This window comes from Rhinopithecus roxellana, chromosome 7 (genome assembly GCF_007565055.1).
Source record: "Rhinopithecus roxellana isolate Shanxi Qingling chromosome 7, ASM756505v1, whole genome shotgun sequence".
NCBI lineage: Eukaryota > Metazoa > Chordata > Mammalia > Primates > Cercopithecidae > Rhinopithecus > Rhinopithecus roxellana.
Genome location: NC_044555.1, coordinates 18489050 through 18504832, shown reverse-complemented (window position 1 = coordinate 18504832; position 15783 = coordinate 18489050). Strand labels below are relative to the sequence as shown.

Sequence of the window (15783 nt, the reverse complement as noted above, 5' to 3'; positions counted from 1 at the left end):
GACCACAGTGCAATCAAACAGAATTCAGGACTAAGAAAATCAAACAAAACCACTCAACTACATGGAAACTGAACAACCTGCTCCTGAAGGACTACTAGGTACATAACGAAAGGAAGGCAGAAATAAAGATGTTCTTTGAAAGCAGTGAGAACAAAGATACAACACACCAGAGTCTCTGGGTCACATTTAAAGAAGTGTGTAGAGGGAAATTTATAGCACTAAATGCCCACAAGAGAAAGCAGGAAAGATCTAAAATTGACACCCTAACATCACAATGAAAACAACAAGAGAAGCAAGAGTAAACACATTCAAAAGCTAGCAGAAGGCAAGAAATAACTAAGACCAGAGCAGAACTGAAGGAGATAGAGACAAGAAAAACTCTCCAAAAAGTCAATCAATACAGGAGCTGGTTTTTTGAAAAGATCAACAAAATTGATAGACCGCTAGCAAGACTAATAAAGAAGAAAAGAGAGAAGAATCAAATAGGTGCAATAAAATATAATAAAGGGGATATCACCACCCACCCCACAGAAATACAAACTACCATCAGAGAGTACTATAAACACCTCTACGCAAATCAACTAGAAAACCTACAAGAAATTGATAATTTCCTGGACACTTACACTCTCCCAAGGCTAAACCAGGAAGAAGTTGAATCCCTGAAAAGACCAATAGCAGGCTCTGAAATTGAGGCAACAGTTAATAGCCTACCAACCAAAAAAGGTCCAGGACCAGATGGATTCACAGCCGAATTCTAACAGAGGTACAAGGAGGAGCTGGTACCATTCCTTCTGAAACTATTCCAACCAATAGAAAAAGAGGGAATCCTCCCTAACTCATTTTAGGAGGCCAACATGATCTTGATACCAAAGCCTGGCAGAGACACAACAAAAAAAGAGAATTTTAGACCAATATCCCTGACGAACATCGATGCAAAAATTCTCAATAAAATACTGGCAAACCGGATTCAGCAGCACATCAAAAAGCTTATCCACCATGATCAAGTGGGCTTCATCTCTGGGATGCGAGGCTGGCTCAACATTCGTAGATTAATAAACGTAATCCAGCATATAAACAGAACCAAAGACAAGAACCACATGATTATCTCAATAGATGCAGAAAAGGCTTTTGACAAAATTCAACAGCCCTTCATGCTAAAAACGCTCAATAAATTCGGTATTGATGGAACGTACCTCAAAATAATAAGAGCTATTTATGACAAACCCACAGCCAATATCATACTGAATGGGCAAAAACTGGAAAAATTCCCTTTGAAAACTGGCACAAGACAGGGATGCCCTCTCTCACCACTCCTATTCAACATAGTGTTGGAAGTTCTGGCTAGGGCAATCAGGCAAGAAAAAGAAATCAAGGGTATTCAGTTAGGAAAAGAAGAAGTCAAATTGTCCCTGTTTGCAGATGACATGATTGTATATTTAGAAAACCCCATCGTCTCAGCCCAAAATCTCCTTAAGCTGATAAGCAACTTCAGCAAAGTCTCAGGATACAAAATTAATGTGCAAAAATCACAAGCATTCTTATACACCAGTAACAGACAAATAGAGAGCCAAATCAGGAATGAACTTCCATTCACAATTGCTTCAAAGAGAATAAAATACCTAGGAATCCAACTTACAAGGGATGTAAAGGACCTCTTCAAGGAGAACTACAAACCACTGCTCAGTGAAATCAAAGAGGACACAAACAAATGGAAGAACATACCATGCTCATGGATAGGAAGAATCAATATCATAAAAATGGTCATACTGCCCAAGGTAATTTATAGATTCAATGCCATCCCTATGAAGCTACCAATGAATTTCTTCACAGAATTGGAAAAAAATGCTGTAAAGTTCATGTGGAATCAGAAAAGACCGCCTATTGCTAAGACATTCCTAATCCAAAAGAACAAAGCTGGATGCATCACTCTACCTGACTTCAAGCTATACTACAAGGCTACAGTAACCAAAACAGCATGATACTGGTACTAAAACAGAGATATAGACCAATAGAACAGAACAAAGCCATCAGAAATAACACCACACATCTACAGCCATCAGATCTTTGACAAAACTGACAAAAACAAGAAATGGGAAAAGGATTCCCTATTTAATAAATGGTGCTGGGAATGTTGACTAGCCATAAGTAGAAAGTTTAAACTGGATCCTTTCCTTACTCCTTGTACGAAAATTAATTCAATATGGATTAGAGACTTAAATATTAGAGCTAATGCCATAAAAACCCTAGAAGAAAACCTAGGTAGTACCATTCAGTACATAGGTATGGGCAAGGACTTCATGTCTAAAACACCAAAGGCAACAGCAACAAAAGCCAAAATTGACAAGTGGAATCTAATTAAACTAAAGAGCTTCTGCACAGCAAAATAAACTACCATCAGAGTGAACAGACAACCTACAGAATGGGAGAAAATTTTTTCAATCTACTCATCTGACAAAGGGCTAATATCCAGAAGCTATAAAGAACTCAAACAAATTTACAAGAAAAAAAAAAAAAAAAAAAAAAAAACATCAAAAAGTGGGCAAAGGATATGATCAGACACTTCTCAAAAGAAGACATTTATACAGTCAACAGACACATGAAAAAATGCTCATCATCACTCGCCATCAGAGAAATGCAAATCAAAACCACAATGAGATACCATCTCACACCAGTTAGAATGGCAATCATTAAAAAGTCAGGAAACAACAGGTGCTGGAGAGGATGTGGAGAAATAAGAACAGTTTTACACTGTTGGTGGGACTATAAACTAGTTCAACCATTGTGGAAAACAGTGTGGCAATTCCTCAAGGATCTAGAACTAGATGTACCATTTGACCCAGCCATCCCATTTCTGGCTATATACTCAAAACATTATAAGTCATGCTGCTATAAAGACACATGCACACGTACGTTTATTGTGGCACTATTCACAACAGCAAAGACTTGGAATCAACCCAAATGTCCATCAGTGACAGACTGGGTTAAGAAAATGTGGCACATATACACCATGAAATACTATGCAGTCATAAAAAACGATGAGTTTGTGTCCTTTGTAGGGACATGGATGCAGCTGGAAACCATCATTCTCAGCAAACTGTTGCAACAACAGAAAACCAAACACCGCATGTTCTCACTCATAGGTGGGAATTGAATAATGAGATCACTTGGACACAGGAAGGGGAACATAACACACTGGGGCCTATTGTGGGGAGGAAGGAGGGGGAAGGGATACACCTTATGTAAATGATGGATATAATGTAGGAAATACACCTAATGTAAATGATGAGTTAATGTGTGCAGCACACCAACATGGCACATGTATACGTATGTGGCAAACCTGCACATTGTGCACTTGTACCCTAGAAGTTAAAGTATAATAAAAATATTAATAAAAAACATTTTCCTGTATTATCTTTGAGTCAATGATAAAATGTAGACATAAATAATATTTGAAACAAATCAAAATCAAGACAAAACATATCTAAACCTTTGTAATACAGCAGAAGTGGCATTAACATGGAAGTTTATAATGTTAAATGCCTACATCAAAGTAATAAAAAGTCTACAAATTAACAACCTACCATCACTACTCAATGAACCAGAAAACATGAACAAACCAAACCGAAATCTAGTAGAAGAAAATTAATAAACATGAGAGCAAAAGTACATGAAATTTAGAGCAAATAAACAAATATTAAAAAGCAATGAAATAAAGTCTTTTATTAAAAAAATAATGAAGATTGACAGAACTCTCTCTAGAATAACCATGAGAAGAAGAGATATGATTCACATAAACACACTGGAAATGAAAAAATGAGTCATTATAACTGATATCACAGAAATAAGATAACTGGAGAGTACCATGAACAACTCTATGCTAATAAACTAGAAAAAGTAAAGGAAATGGATAAATTTCTGGAAACATACAACCTCCTAAGATTGAAACAGAATAAAATAGAAATCATGAACAGATCAAATATGACTCGTGAGACTGAGTAGTAATAACATTTTAAAAATCCCAACAAAGAAAGGCCCAGTACCAGATGGATTTATAGCTCAGTTCTAACCGATGTACAAAGCAGAACTTATGCCAGGCCTACTGAAACAATTTTTAAAAAAAAAAATCAATACAGAAAGGATTATTTCTATCTCATTCTATGGTGCCAATATCACCTTATTACCGATGCCAGTTATAAATATATGAAAATAAAAGAGAAAAAATCTACAAACCAATATCCCAGATAAACATAGATGTGAAAATCCTCAACAAAATTTTAACTAACTGAATCCAACACATCAGAAAGATAATATATCATGATCAAGTTAGTTTTATCCCAGAGATGAAAGGATGGTTCAACATACACAAATCAATAAAAGTAATTCACCACGTAAACAGAATTAAAAGCAAAAGCCATACGAGTATCTCTATAGAAGCAGAAAAAATTAATAGAATTCAGCATAACTTTATTATAAAAAGTCTTTTAAAACTAGGCGTAGAAGAAACATATCTCAAAGTGATAAAAACCATATATAACAAGCCCCTAGTCAACCTTACACTGAATGTGGAAAAGTTGAAAGCATTCTTTCTAAGAACTGAAACCAGACAAAAATGCCCATTTTCACTACTCCTTTTCAACGTAATACTGGCAGTTGTAGCCAGGGACGTCAGACAAGAGAAAGAAATAAAATGCATCTGAACTGAAAAAGAAGTAAAATTATTTCTGTTTGCTGATGATATGACCTTATACACAGAGCATTTTAAAGATTCTACCCAAAAGACTCCTAGATTTGATAAGTGAATTCAGTAAAGTTTCAGGATACAAAATCAATGTACAAAAATTGTTAGCATTTCTATTTACCAATAATAATCAAGCTTAGAGTCAAATCAAGTAGTCAATTTGTTAGCATTTACAATAGCTATAAAAATGAAATACCTGGAATGCATTTAACCAAGGAAGTGAAAAATACCTACAAGGAAAACTATCAAACATTGACTAAAGGAATGTGAGATGACACAAATAAATTGAAAAACATGTTATGCTCTTGAGACAGAGGAATGAACATCATTAAAATGGCTATATTATCTAAAGCATTCTACAGATTCATTTCAATTCTCATCAAAATACCAAGGTAATTTTTCACAGAATTAGAAAAAAAATCATAAAATTCATATGGAACCACCAAAAAGCTTGCGTAGCCAAAGCAATCCTGTGCAAAAGGAACTAAGTTGGGTGCATCACATTACCTAATTTCAAATGATACTACAAAGCTATAGAAACTACAACAGCGTGATATTGGTATAAAAATAGACACATAGATCAAAAGAACAGAAGAGAGAACACAGAAATTAAGCCACATACCTGCAGCCCACTGGTCTTTGATAAAGTCAACAAAAGGTAGACTCTGAGAAGGACATCGTAATCAAAAAGGGTTCTTGGAAAATTGGGAGGATACACAGAAGAATAAATCTGGACCTGTATCTCTCACCATATACAAAAATTTTCACAAATGTACTAAAGGCTTAAATGTAAGACCAAAACTACAAAAATAGAGGAAGAAAACAGGAAACAGTATTCTGAACATCAGTTTTGGCTAAGATATCATGATAAAGACCTAAAAAACAAATGCACAATACCAAAAATAGACAAATGAGACTTAATTAAACTAAAGTGCTTCTTTACAAAGAGAAATTATCAACTAAATAAACAGACAACGTGCAGAATGGGATAAAATATTTACAAACAATACATCCAATAAAATATTAATAACTAGGTTCCACAAAGAACTCAGACATCTCAACAATGACAAATAATTCTGCTAAAACGTAGGCAAATGGCATAAACAGACTTTTTCAAAAGAAGACATACAAATGGCCAAAAATCATATAAAAAACTGCTTAACATTGCTAATCAATGAAATGCAAATTAAAATTTTGATTAACTATTATATTACACCACAGTAGCTATTATTCAAAAGTCAAAAAATAACAGATATCGGAGAGTGTGGAGAAAAAAGGAAGCACTCATAAGCTTTAGTAGGAATATTAATGAGTATAACTTGTAACGAATATAGTAGGTAGAGTTCTCAAAGAATTAAAAATAGAATTACCATTCTATGCAACAATTCCACTACTGGTTATCTACCCAAAAGGAAATAAATTTTATACAACAGGATACCTACACTCTTGTGTTTATAGCAGCATTGTTCACAATAGAAAATATATAGAATCAACTAAAGTGTCAATCAATGGATTATTGGATAAAGAAAATGTGGTGTATATATACAATGGATTGCACTCAGCCATTAAAAAAGAGAATAAAGTCATTTTTCTTTTCCAGTAACATCGATGAAACTAGAGGCCATTGTCTTGAGTGAATGGTTCAGAAACAGAAAGGCAAATACCATATATTTTCACTTATAAGTGAAAGCTAAATAGTGTATAGAACTGGACATAAGGAGTAAAATAATAGACATTGGAGATTCAAAAGGATGGGAGGGATCAGAGGGGATGAAGGATGAACAATTACTTAGTGGATACAACGTACATTATTACATTATTAGGTTGATGGCTACACTGAAACCCTAGACTTCACCATTATGCAATATATCCATGTAACAAAACTACTTCCTCCTAAATTATAAATATTAAAACAAAAACACAAACACCTCTTTTGTTCACCTGACCTCCACAAGCCACTATTCTAACTGTAGACTATAGTGTCATTTTAGGTCTCCTGGCATTAGTATCAGTTCAGAACCTATGTACAATATTCTCCAAAACTTCTGATTATTTTTTCCCTAATTCTTCCATGCCAAAGATTGACATTATATGTTGTTGGGCATGTGGTGGGACCCATTCTTCCCTTCATTCAAGGGGTGTGAGTCTGTAAACTGGCTCAAGTCTGGGAATTGATTGAAGGGCCATGACTCTGTTTTATGTTACAAGCTAGAATTTTGATCAATTGACCTAGGACTCCTCTGCTTATACAGATTTAGTAAGAATATAATGGACTTATTATCTGTCTCACTACTAGAAACATGCTTAACTAACCAATGTCATAGGTCTGGCTGATAGGTCTGTGTAAGCCAGATTATTCTGATTGCTGCTTTGAGTCTTCTGCTTACCTAGTTTTTGTCAGTTAAGTGCTGTCACTTGGCCCCTGCCACTTGGGAATCCAATTATTTCTATTAAATTTATTTTGTTAGTTCAATGGTTTCAATCCTTGTAATTTCTGACCTACAGAGAAGAGTGATCTTCAAAGATGATAGGGTTCCCAGAAAAATTTATTTCTCATAATTGTGGCTAAGAATTGTTCCCAGAACCCTCGCAAGGTGGGGGAGAAGGTCTTAAGTGATAAATATGCCTAAGAATTTGGATTCTTTCCTCTACAGTAGGTCAAGGCAGGACTGGAATTTCAACTTCATTTAGTGTAGGACACCTTTTCGTCTATGTTTTTCTAAACTTTTTTAGAGTTTTTTCTGACACACTGAGCTGCAACACTAAATCAAGACTCTCTCCTTTGTGGGCTTATATCAATACATTTGGCCTGTTTCAGGTTTGTGTTTCTTCCACGATTATCCATACTTTTAATATCCATTGTCATGCATATTCCCTGGATTTATGTCTAGATAAATTAGAAAAAAAAAAATGACCTGATGAGACTTGAGTCTAGTTATAGGTCTAGAAGCAAAGAAGGGTGGTGTGGTGGGTCCTAACAATGATCAGCAGTGTCTTACTTCTGCTTCTTCTCAGACCTTAAGTTGTATTTTATTTCCATGCATATAATCTCTTGCTCACAGGTGCCCAGATATCTGCAGTAACCCAGCAATTCATTTGTGCAATAGCTTTCACCACTGCTTTAAGCATTTTCCAACCTACAGTTTACACTATACTGAATTCCAGTCAGTATTCCAAGTCAGAAAAGACAAACCAGTTCCTCAGACTGTCCCCAGAGAGGCTAGAACTTTACAAGCAAGTTCCATTCATATTCTTTCATTCCAATGGAGGAACAAATAATATGATGGAATCTTTCAGACACTCAGTGCTGTGTCAGAGAGGCAGTAGGACAAGGACAAGCAGAAATGACATGAAATTTTCTAGCATTTTGAGTGTAGTTTTTTGGTTTTTTTGTTTTGTTTTGTTTGTTTGTTTGTCTGTTTGTTTTTTTGGCATTTCCTTGGTTGCTTCTTAGCTTGTTTCTAGAGTTCTCACAAAACTGCTTTGCTCTATATATTGTGGGGTATTTTTTGTTTGTTTGTTTGTTTGTTTTTTTTTGGTGTTTCCATGGGGCAATGAGGGCCTGGAGCTTTCTGGTCTGCCATCTTGCTGATGTCACTCTTCAGTAGTATCTCCTCTTCTCATCATGCTTGTCTATTTTTATATCTTTCTTTTATAAGGTTGTGGTTCACCTTGAAACTATTCTAGGAGCCTCAGTTCAACATGTTAAACTGAAGAAAATGAAGTACTCTTTTCAGTTGTGGATCACAATGATGTCAGCAAAGGGACATGATGGGAAGGTATGTTTGCCTCTTCCTTTCCTTACTTTATTCTTTGTGTAAACATTTATTGAGCTTCTATTGTGGGCCATATATTAGAGGTGTAGGTAAAAGAAACTCCTTAAAAAATAAGTAAAATATTAAAATATTTAAAGAAAGCACAGTTTGGTGAATGTTTTGCTAGCATAAGCATATATGATTCTGTGATCACAGAGAGTGTGCCCATTCCTATATGGAAGTCAGTGAAGACTTCTTGATGGAGGAGTTGCAGTCTCCCAAATCTTGAATGATTTGGAAACCTTAGCCAGGTAGAGAAGAGATAAAGATTATGCCAGGCAGAGGGGAAACCACAGCACGAACAAGGATATAGGGGAATGACGTATGTTGTGTGCTGGGTACTGAGAACATGTAAGTTTCAATAAAGCATAAAGTGATTAGGTAACTTCAGTTGTCAAGTTCCAGACTGATACAGGTACTTGTGAAAGAAGCTTCCCTTATGACAGGTTTTTTCAGGCTTGCTGAAGACTTTAAATTGAACACTTTGAGAAATATAAGATAAATTCAACATTCTGGAGAATTTAACTTTTGTGAATGTAGGAATGTTTTCTGTCAATGGGAATATTTGTGTTAGAGCATGACACATCCAAATTTGAAGTGCAGGCTACCTCCTAGTTTTGTTATCTTGGGCAAGTTACTTAGCTATTCTGCAGTTTACTCATACATAAAATTAAGCTATTGGGGGCGGAGCAAGATGGCCGAATAGGAACAGCTCCAGTCTCCAACTCCCAGCGCGAGTAACACAAAAGACCGGTGATTTCTGCATTTTCAACTGAGGTACTGGGGTCATCTCACTAGGGAGTGCCGGACAATCGATGCTGGTCAACTGCTGCAGCCTGACCAGCGAGAGCTGAAGAAGGGCGAGGCATCGCCTCCCCTGGAAGCGCAAGGGGGAAGGGGATCCGTTTTCCGAGCCAGGGGAACTGAGACACACAACACCTGGAAAATCGGGTAACTCCCACCCCAATACTGCGCTGTAAGCATACAGGCACAACAGGAGAATATATCCCAATCTTGGCAGGGAGGGTCCCACGCCCACGAAGCCTCCCTCACTGCTAACACAGCAGTCTGCCACGATCTATCCACAAGGCAGCAGCGAGGCTGGGGGAGGGGCGCCCGCCATTGCTGAGGCTTAAGTAGGTAAACAAAGCCGCTGGGAAGCTCGAACTGGGTGGAGCTCACAGCAGCTCAAGGAAGCCTGCCTGTCTCTGTAGTCTCCACCTCTGGGGACAGCGCACAGCTGAAGACCAACAGGGGAAGTAGCGGGAGCCTGTGCAGACGCGAACGACTCTGTCTGACAGCTTTGGGGAGAGCCGTGGATCTCCCAACGCGGAGGTTGAGATCTGAGAACGGACAGACTGCCTGCTCAGGTGTGTCTCTGACCCCTGAGTAGCCTAGCTGGGAGAAAACCCCCACTAGGGGCAGTCTGACACCCCACACCTCACAGGGTGGATTACACCCCTGAGAGGAAACTTCCAAAGGAAGAATCAGACAGGTACACTCGCTGTTCAGCAATATTCTATCTTCGGCAACCTCTGCTGCTGATACCCAGGCAAACAGGGTCTGAAGTGGACCTCAAGCAATCTCCAACAGACCAACAGACAGTCCTTCTGACTGTCAGAAGGAAAACTATCAAACAGGAAGGAAACCTATGCCGAAACCCCATCACTACGTCACCACCATCAAAGACCAGAGACAGATAAAACCACAAAGATGTGGAAGAAGCAGGGCAGAAAAGCTGGAAATTCAAAAAATAAGAGCGCATCTCCCCCTGCAAAGGAGCGCAGCCCATCGCCAGCAACGGATCAAAGCTGGTCAGAGAATGACTTGGACGAGAGGAGAGAAGAAGGCTTCAGTCCATCAAACTTATCAGAGCTAAAGGAGGAATTACGTACCCAGCGAAAAGAAACTAAAAATCTTGAAAAAAGAGTGGAAGAATTGACAGCTAGACTAATTAATGCAGAGAAGATCATAAACGAAATGACAGAGATGAAAACCATGACACGAGAAATACGTGACAAATGCACAAGCTTCAGTAACCGACTCGATCAACTGGAAGAAAGAGTATCAGCGATTGAAGATCAAATGAATGAAATGAAGCGAGAAGAGAAACCAAAAGAAAAAAGAAGAAAAAGAAATGAGCAAAGCCTGCAAGAAGTATGGGATTACGTAAAAAGACCAAATCTACGTCTGATTGGGGTGCCGGAAAGTGAGGGGGAAAATGGAACCAAGTTGGAAAACACTCTTCAGGATATCATCCAGGAGAACTTCCCCAACCTAGTAGGGCAGGCCAACATTCAAATTCAGGAAATACAGAGAACGCCACAAAGATACTCCTCCAGAAGAGCAACGCCAAGACACATCATTGCCAGATTCACCAAAGTTGAAATGAAGGAAAAAATCTTAAGGGCAGCCAGAGAGAAATGTCGGGTTACCCACAAAGGGAAGCCCATCAGACTAACAGCAGATCTCTCGGCAGAAACTCTACAAGCCAGAAGAGAGTGGGGGCCAATATTCAACGTTCTTAAAGAAAAGAATTTTCAACCCAGAATTTCATATCCAGCCAAACTAAGTTTCATAAGTGAAGGAGAAATAAAATCCTTTACAGATAAGCAAATGCTTAAAGATTTTGTCACCACCAGGCCTGCCTTACAAGAGACCCTGAAGGAAGCCCTAAAGATGGAAAGGAACAACCGGTACCAGCCATCGCAAAAACATGCCAAAATGTAAAGACCATCGAGGCTAGGAAGAAACTGCATCGACTAACGAGCAAAATAACCAGTTAATATCATAATGGCAGGATCAAGTTCACACATAACAATAGTAACCTTAAATGTTAATGGACTAAATGCTCCAATTAAAAGACACAGACTGGCAAACTGGATAAAGAGTCAAGACCCATCAGTCTGCTGTATTCAGGAGACCCATCTCACATGCACAGACATACATAGGCTCCAAATAAAGGGATGGAGGAAGATCTACCAAGCAAATGGAGAACAAAAAAAAGCAGGGGTTGCAATCCTTGTCTCTGATAAAACAGACTTTAAACCATCAAAGATCAAAAGAGACAAAGAAGGCCATTACATAATGGTAAAGGGATCAATTCAACAGGAAGAGCTAACTCTCCTAAATATATATGCACCCAATACAGGAGCACCCTGATTCATAAAGCAAGTCCTTAGAGACTTACAAAGAGACTTAGACTCCCATACAATAATAATGGGAGACTTCAACACTCCGCTGTCAACATTAGACAGATCAACGAGACAGAAAGTTAACAAGGATATCCAGGAATTGAACTCATCTCTGCACCAAGCGGACCTAATAGACATCTATAGAACTCTCCACCCCAAATCAACAGAATATACATTCTTCTCAGCACCACATCGCACTTATTCCAAAATTGACCACATAATTGGAAGTAAAGCACTCCTCAGCAAATGTAAAAGTACAGAAATTATAACAAACTGTCTCTCAGACCACAGTGCAATCAAACTAGAACTCAGGACTAAGAAACTCAATCAAAACCGCTCAACTACATGGAAACTGAACAACCTGCTCCTGAATGACTACTGGGTACATAACGAAATAAAATCGGAAATAAAGATGTTCTTTGAAACCAATGAGAACAAAGATACAACATACCAGAATCTCTGGGACACATTTAAAGCAGTGTGTAGATGGAAATTTAGAGCACTAAATGCCCACAAGAGAAAGCAGGAAAGATCTAAAATTGACACTCTAACATCACAATTAAAACAACTAGAGAGGCAAGAGCAAACACATTCAAAAGCTAGCAGAAGGCAAGAAATAACTAAGATCAGAGCCGAATTGAAGGAGATAGAGACACAAAAAACCCTCCAAAAAATCAATGAATCCAGGAGTTGGTTTTTTGAAAAGATCAACAAAATTGACAGACCGCTAGCAAGGCTAATAAAGAAGAAAAGAGAGAGGAATCAAATAGATGCAATAAAAAATGATAAAGGGGATACCACCACTGACCCCACAGAAATACAAACTACCATCAGAGAATACTATAAACGCCTCTACACAAATCAACTAGAAAACCTAGAAGAAATGGATAATTTCCTGGACACTTACACTCTCCCAAGGCTAAACCAGGAAGAAGTTGAATCCCTGAATAGACCAATAGCAGGCTATGAAATTGAGGCAACAATTAATAGCCTACCCACCAAAAAAAGTCCAGGACCAGATGGATTCACAGCTGAATTCTACCAGAGGTACAAGGAGGAGCTGGTACCATTCCTTCTGAAACTATTCCAATCAATAGAAAAAGAGGGAATCCTCCCTAACTCATTTTATGAGGCCAACATCATCCTGATACCAAAGCCTGGCAGAGACACATCAAAAAAAGAGAATTTTAGACCAATATCCCTGATGAACATTGATGCAAAAATTCTCAATAAAATACTGGCAAACCGGATTCAGCAGCACATCAAAAAGCTTATCCACCATGATCAAGTGGGCTTCATCCCTGGGATGCAAGGCTGGTTCAACATTCGCAAATCAATAAATGTAATCCAGCATATAAACAGAACCAAAGACAAGAACCACATGATTGTCTCAATAGATGCAGAAAATTCTTTTGACAAAATTCAACAGCCCTTCATGCTAAAAATGCTCAATAAATTCGGTATTGATGGAACGTACCTCAAAATAATAAGAGCTATTTATGACAAACCCACAGCTAATATCATACTGAATGGGCAAAAGCTGGAAAAATTCCCTTTGAAAACTGGCACAAGACAGGGATGCCCTCTCTCACCACTCCTATTCAACATAGTCTTGGAAGTTCTGGCTAGGGCAATCAGGCAAGAGAAAGAAATCAAGGGTATCCAGTTAGGAAAAGAAGAAGTCAAATTGTCCCTGTTTGCAGATGACATGATTGTATATTTAGAAAACTCCATCGTCTCAGCCCAAAATCTCCTTAAGCTGATAAGCAACTTCAGCAAAGTCTCAGGATACAAAATTAATGTGCAAAAATCACAAGCATTCTTATACACCAGTAACAGACAAGCAGAGAGCCAAATCAGGAATGAACTTCCATTCACAATTGCTTCAAAGAGAATAAAATACCTAGGAATCCAGCTTACAAGGGATGTCAAGGACCTCTTCAAGGAGAACTACAAACCACTGCTCAGTGAAATAAAAGAGGACACAAACAAATGGAAGAACATACCATGCTCATGGATAGGAAGAATCAATATCGTGAAAATGGCCATACTGCCCAAGGTTATTTATAGATTCAATGCCATACCCATCAAGCTACCAATGAGTTTCTTCACAGAATTGGAAAAAACTGCTTTAAAGTTCATATGGAACCAAAAAAGGGCCCGCATTGTCAAGACAATCCTAAGTCAACAGGACAAAGTTGGAGGCGTCATGCTACCTGACTTCAAACTATACTACAAGGCTACAGTCACCAAAACAGCATGGTACTTGTACCAAAACAGAGATATAGATCAATGGAACAGAACAGAGTCCTCAGAAATAATACCACACATCTACAGCCTTCTGATCTTTGACAAACCTGAGAGAAACAAGAAATGGGGAAAGGATTCCCTATTAGTAAATGGTGCTGGGAAAATTGGCTAGCCATAAGTAGAAAGCTGAAACTGGATCCTTTCCTTACCCCTTATATGAAGATTAATTCAAGATGGATTAGGGACTTAAATGTTAGACCTAATACCATAAAAACCCTAGAAGAAAATCTAGGTAGTACCATTCAGGACATAGGCATGGGCAAGGACCTCATGTCTAAAACACCAAAAGCAACGGCAGCAAAAGCAAAAATTGACAAATGGGATCTAATTAAACTAAAGAGCTTTTGCACAGCAAAAGAAACTACCATCAGAGTGAACAGGCCGCCTACAGAATGGGAGAAAATTTTTGCAACCTACTCATCTGACAAAGGGCTAATATCCAGAATCTACAAAGAACTCAAACAAATATACGAGAAAAAAACAAACAACCCCATCAAAAAGTGGGGAAAGGATATGAACAGACATTTCTCAAAAGAAGATATTCATACAGCCAACAGGCATATGAAAAAATGCTTATCATCACTCGCCATCAGAGAAATGCAAATCAAAACCACAATGAGATACCATCTCACACCAATTAGAATGGCAATCATTAAGAAGTTAGGAAACAACAGGTGTTGGAGAGGATGTGGAGAAATAGGAACACTTTTACATTGTTGGTGGGATTGTAAACTAGTTCAACCATTATGGAAAACAGTATGGCAATTCCTCAAGGATCTAGAACTAGATGTACCATATGACCCAGCCATCCCACTACTGGGTATATACCCAAAGGATTATAAATTATTCTACTACAAAGACACATGTACACGTATGTTTATTGCGGCACTATTCACAATAGCAAAGACTTGGAATCAACCCAAATGTCCATCTGTGACAGACTGGATTAAGAAAATGTGGCACATATACACCATGGAATACTATGCAGCCGTAAAAAAGGATGAGTTTGCGTCCTTTGTAGGGACATGGATGCAGCTGGAAACCATCATTCTTAGCAAACTATCACAAGAACAGAAAACCAAACACCGCATGTTCTCACTCATAGGTGGGAACTGAACAATGAGATCACTTGGACTCGGGAAGGGGAACATCACGCACTGGGGCCTATCATGGGGAGGGGGGAGGGGGGAGGGGGGAGGGCTTGCATTGGGGAGTTATACAAGATATAAATGATGAATTGATGGGTGCTGACGAGTTGATGGGTGCAGCACACCAACATGGCATAAGTATACATATGTAACAAACCTGCACGTTATGCACATGTACCCTAGAACTTAAAGTATAATAAAAAAAAAAAAAAAGAAAAAAAAATTAACCTATTGATACCCATATTACAGATTTATTTTGTGGATTAACAATATTTTTATAAGGATCTCACATAGAGTAGCCCTTCCGTAAGGCAGAACTCACACGAGCCCCTCTACCTTAAAAAAATAGTTACTTTTTAAATGTTTTAAAATAGCCAGTTTTCTTTGTAGAAACACTTTGGAAATCTCTCAGAACAAAACGTTTATAAAAATTCACAAGGTGAGGATGTTTGGCTCTGAGATGAAAGTTTATAATCAGAACTTTAGATCAAAACTGTAGCTGAAATCAAAAGCAAAAAATTTATTTTGAGTTCACTTCCAGAAGACACTGTCTTGTAATTTGGATAAACTGTTAACAT

General features: G+C 38.0%; 1 protein-coding gene across 5 annotated transcripts in view; it reads left to right on the top strand.

The window, feature by feature from the left end:
- Positions 1–15783, top strand: part of FAAH2 (fatty acid amide hydrolase 2) — a 273619-nt gene that overhangs the window by 198706 nt on the left and 59130 nt on the right. For 3 of the 5 annotated variants that reach the window (XM_030934083.1, XM_030934082.1, XM_030934086.1), the window contains one exon: positions 8398–8517. The exons of the other annotated variants lie outside the window; for them this stretch is intronic. In XM_030934083.1, coding sequence (XP_030789943.1) covers positions 8398–8517 — 120 coding nt within the window. The remainder of the gene's footprint in view (positions 1–8397; positions 8518–15783) is intronic. 5 annotated transcript variants of the gene reach the window in all.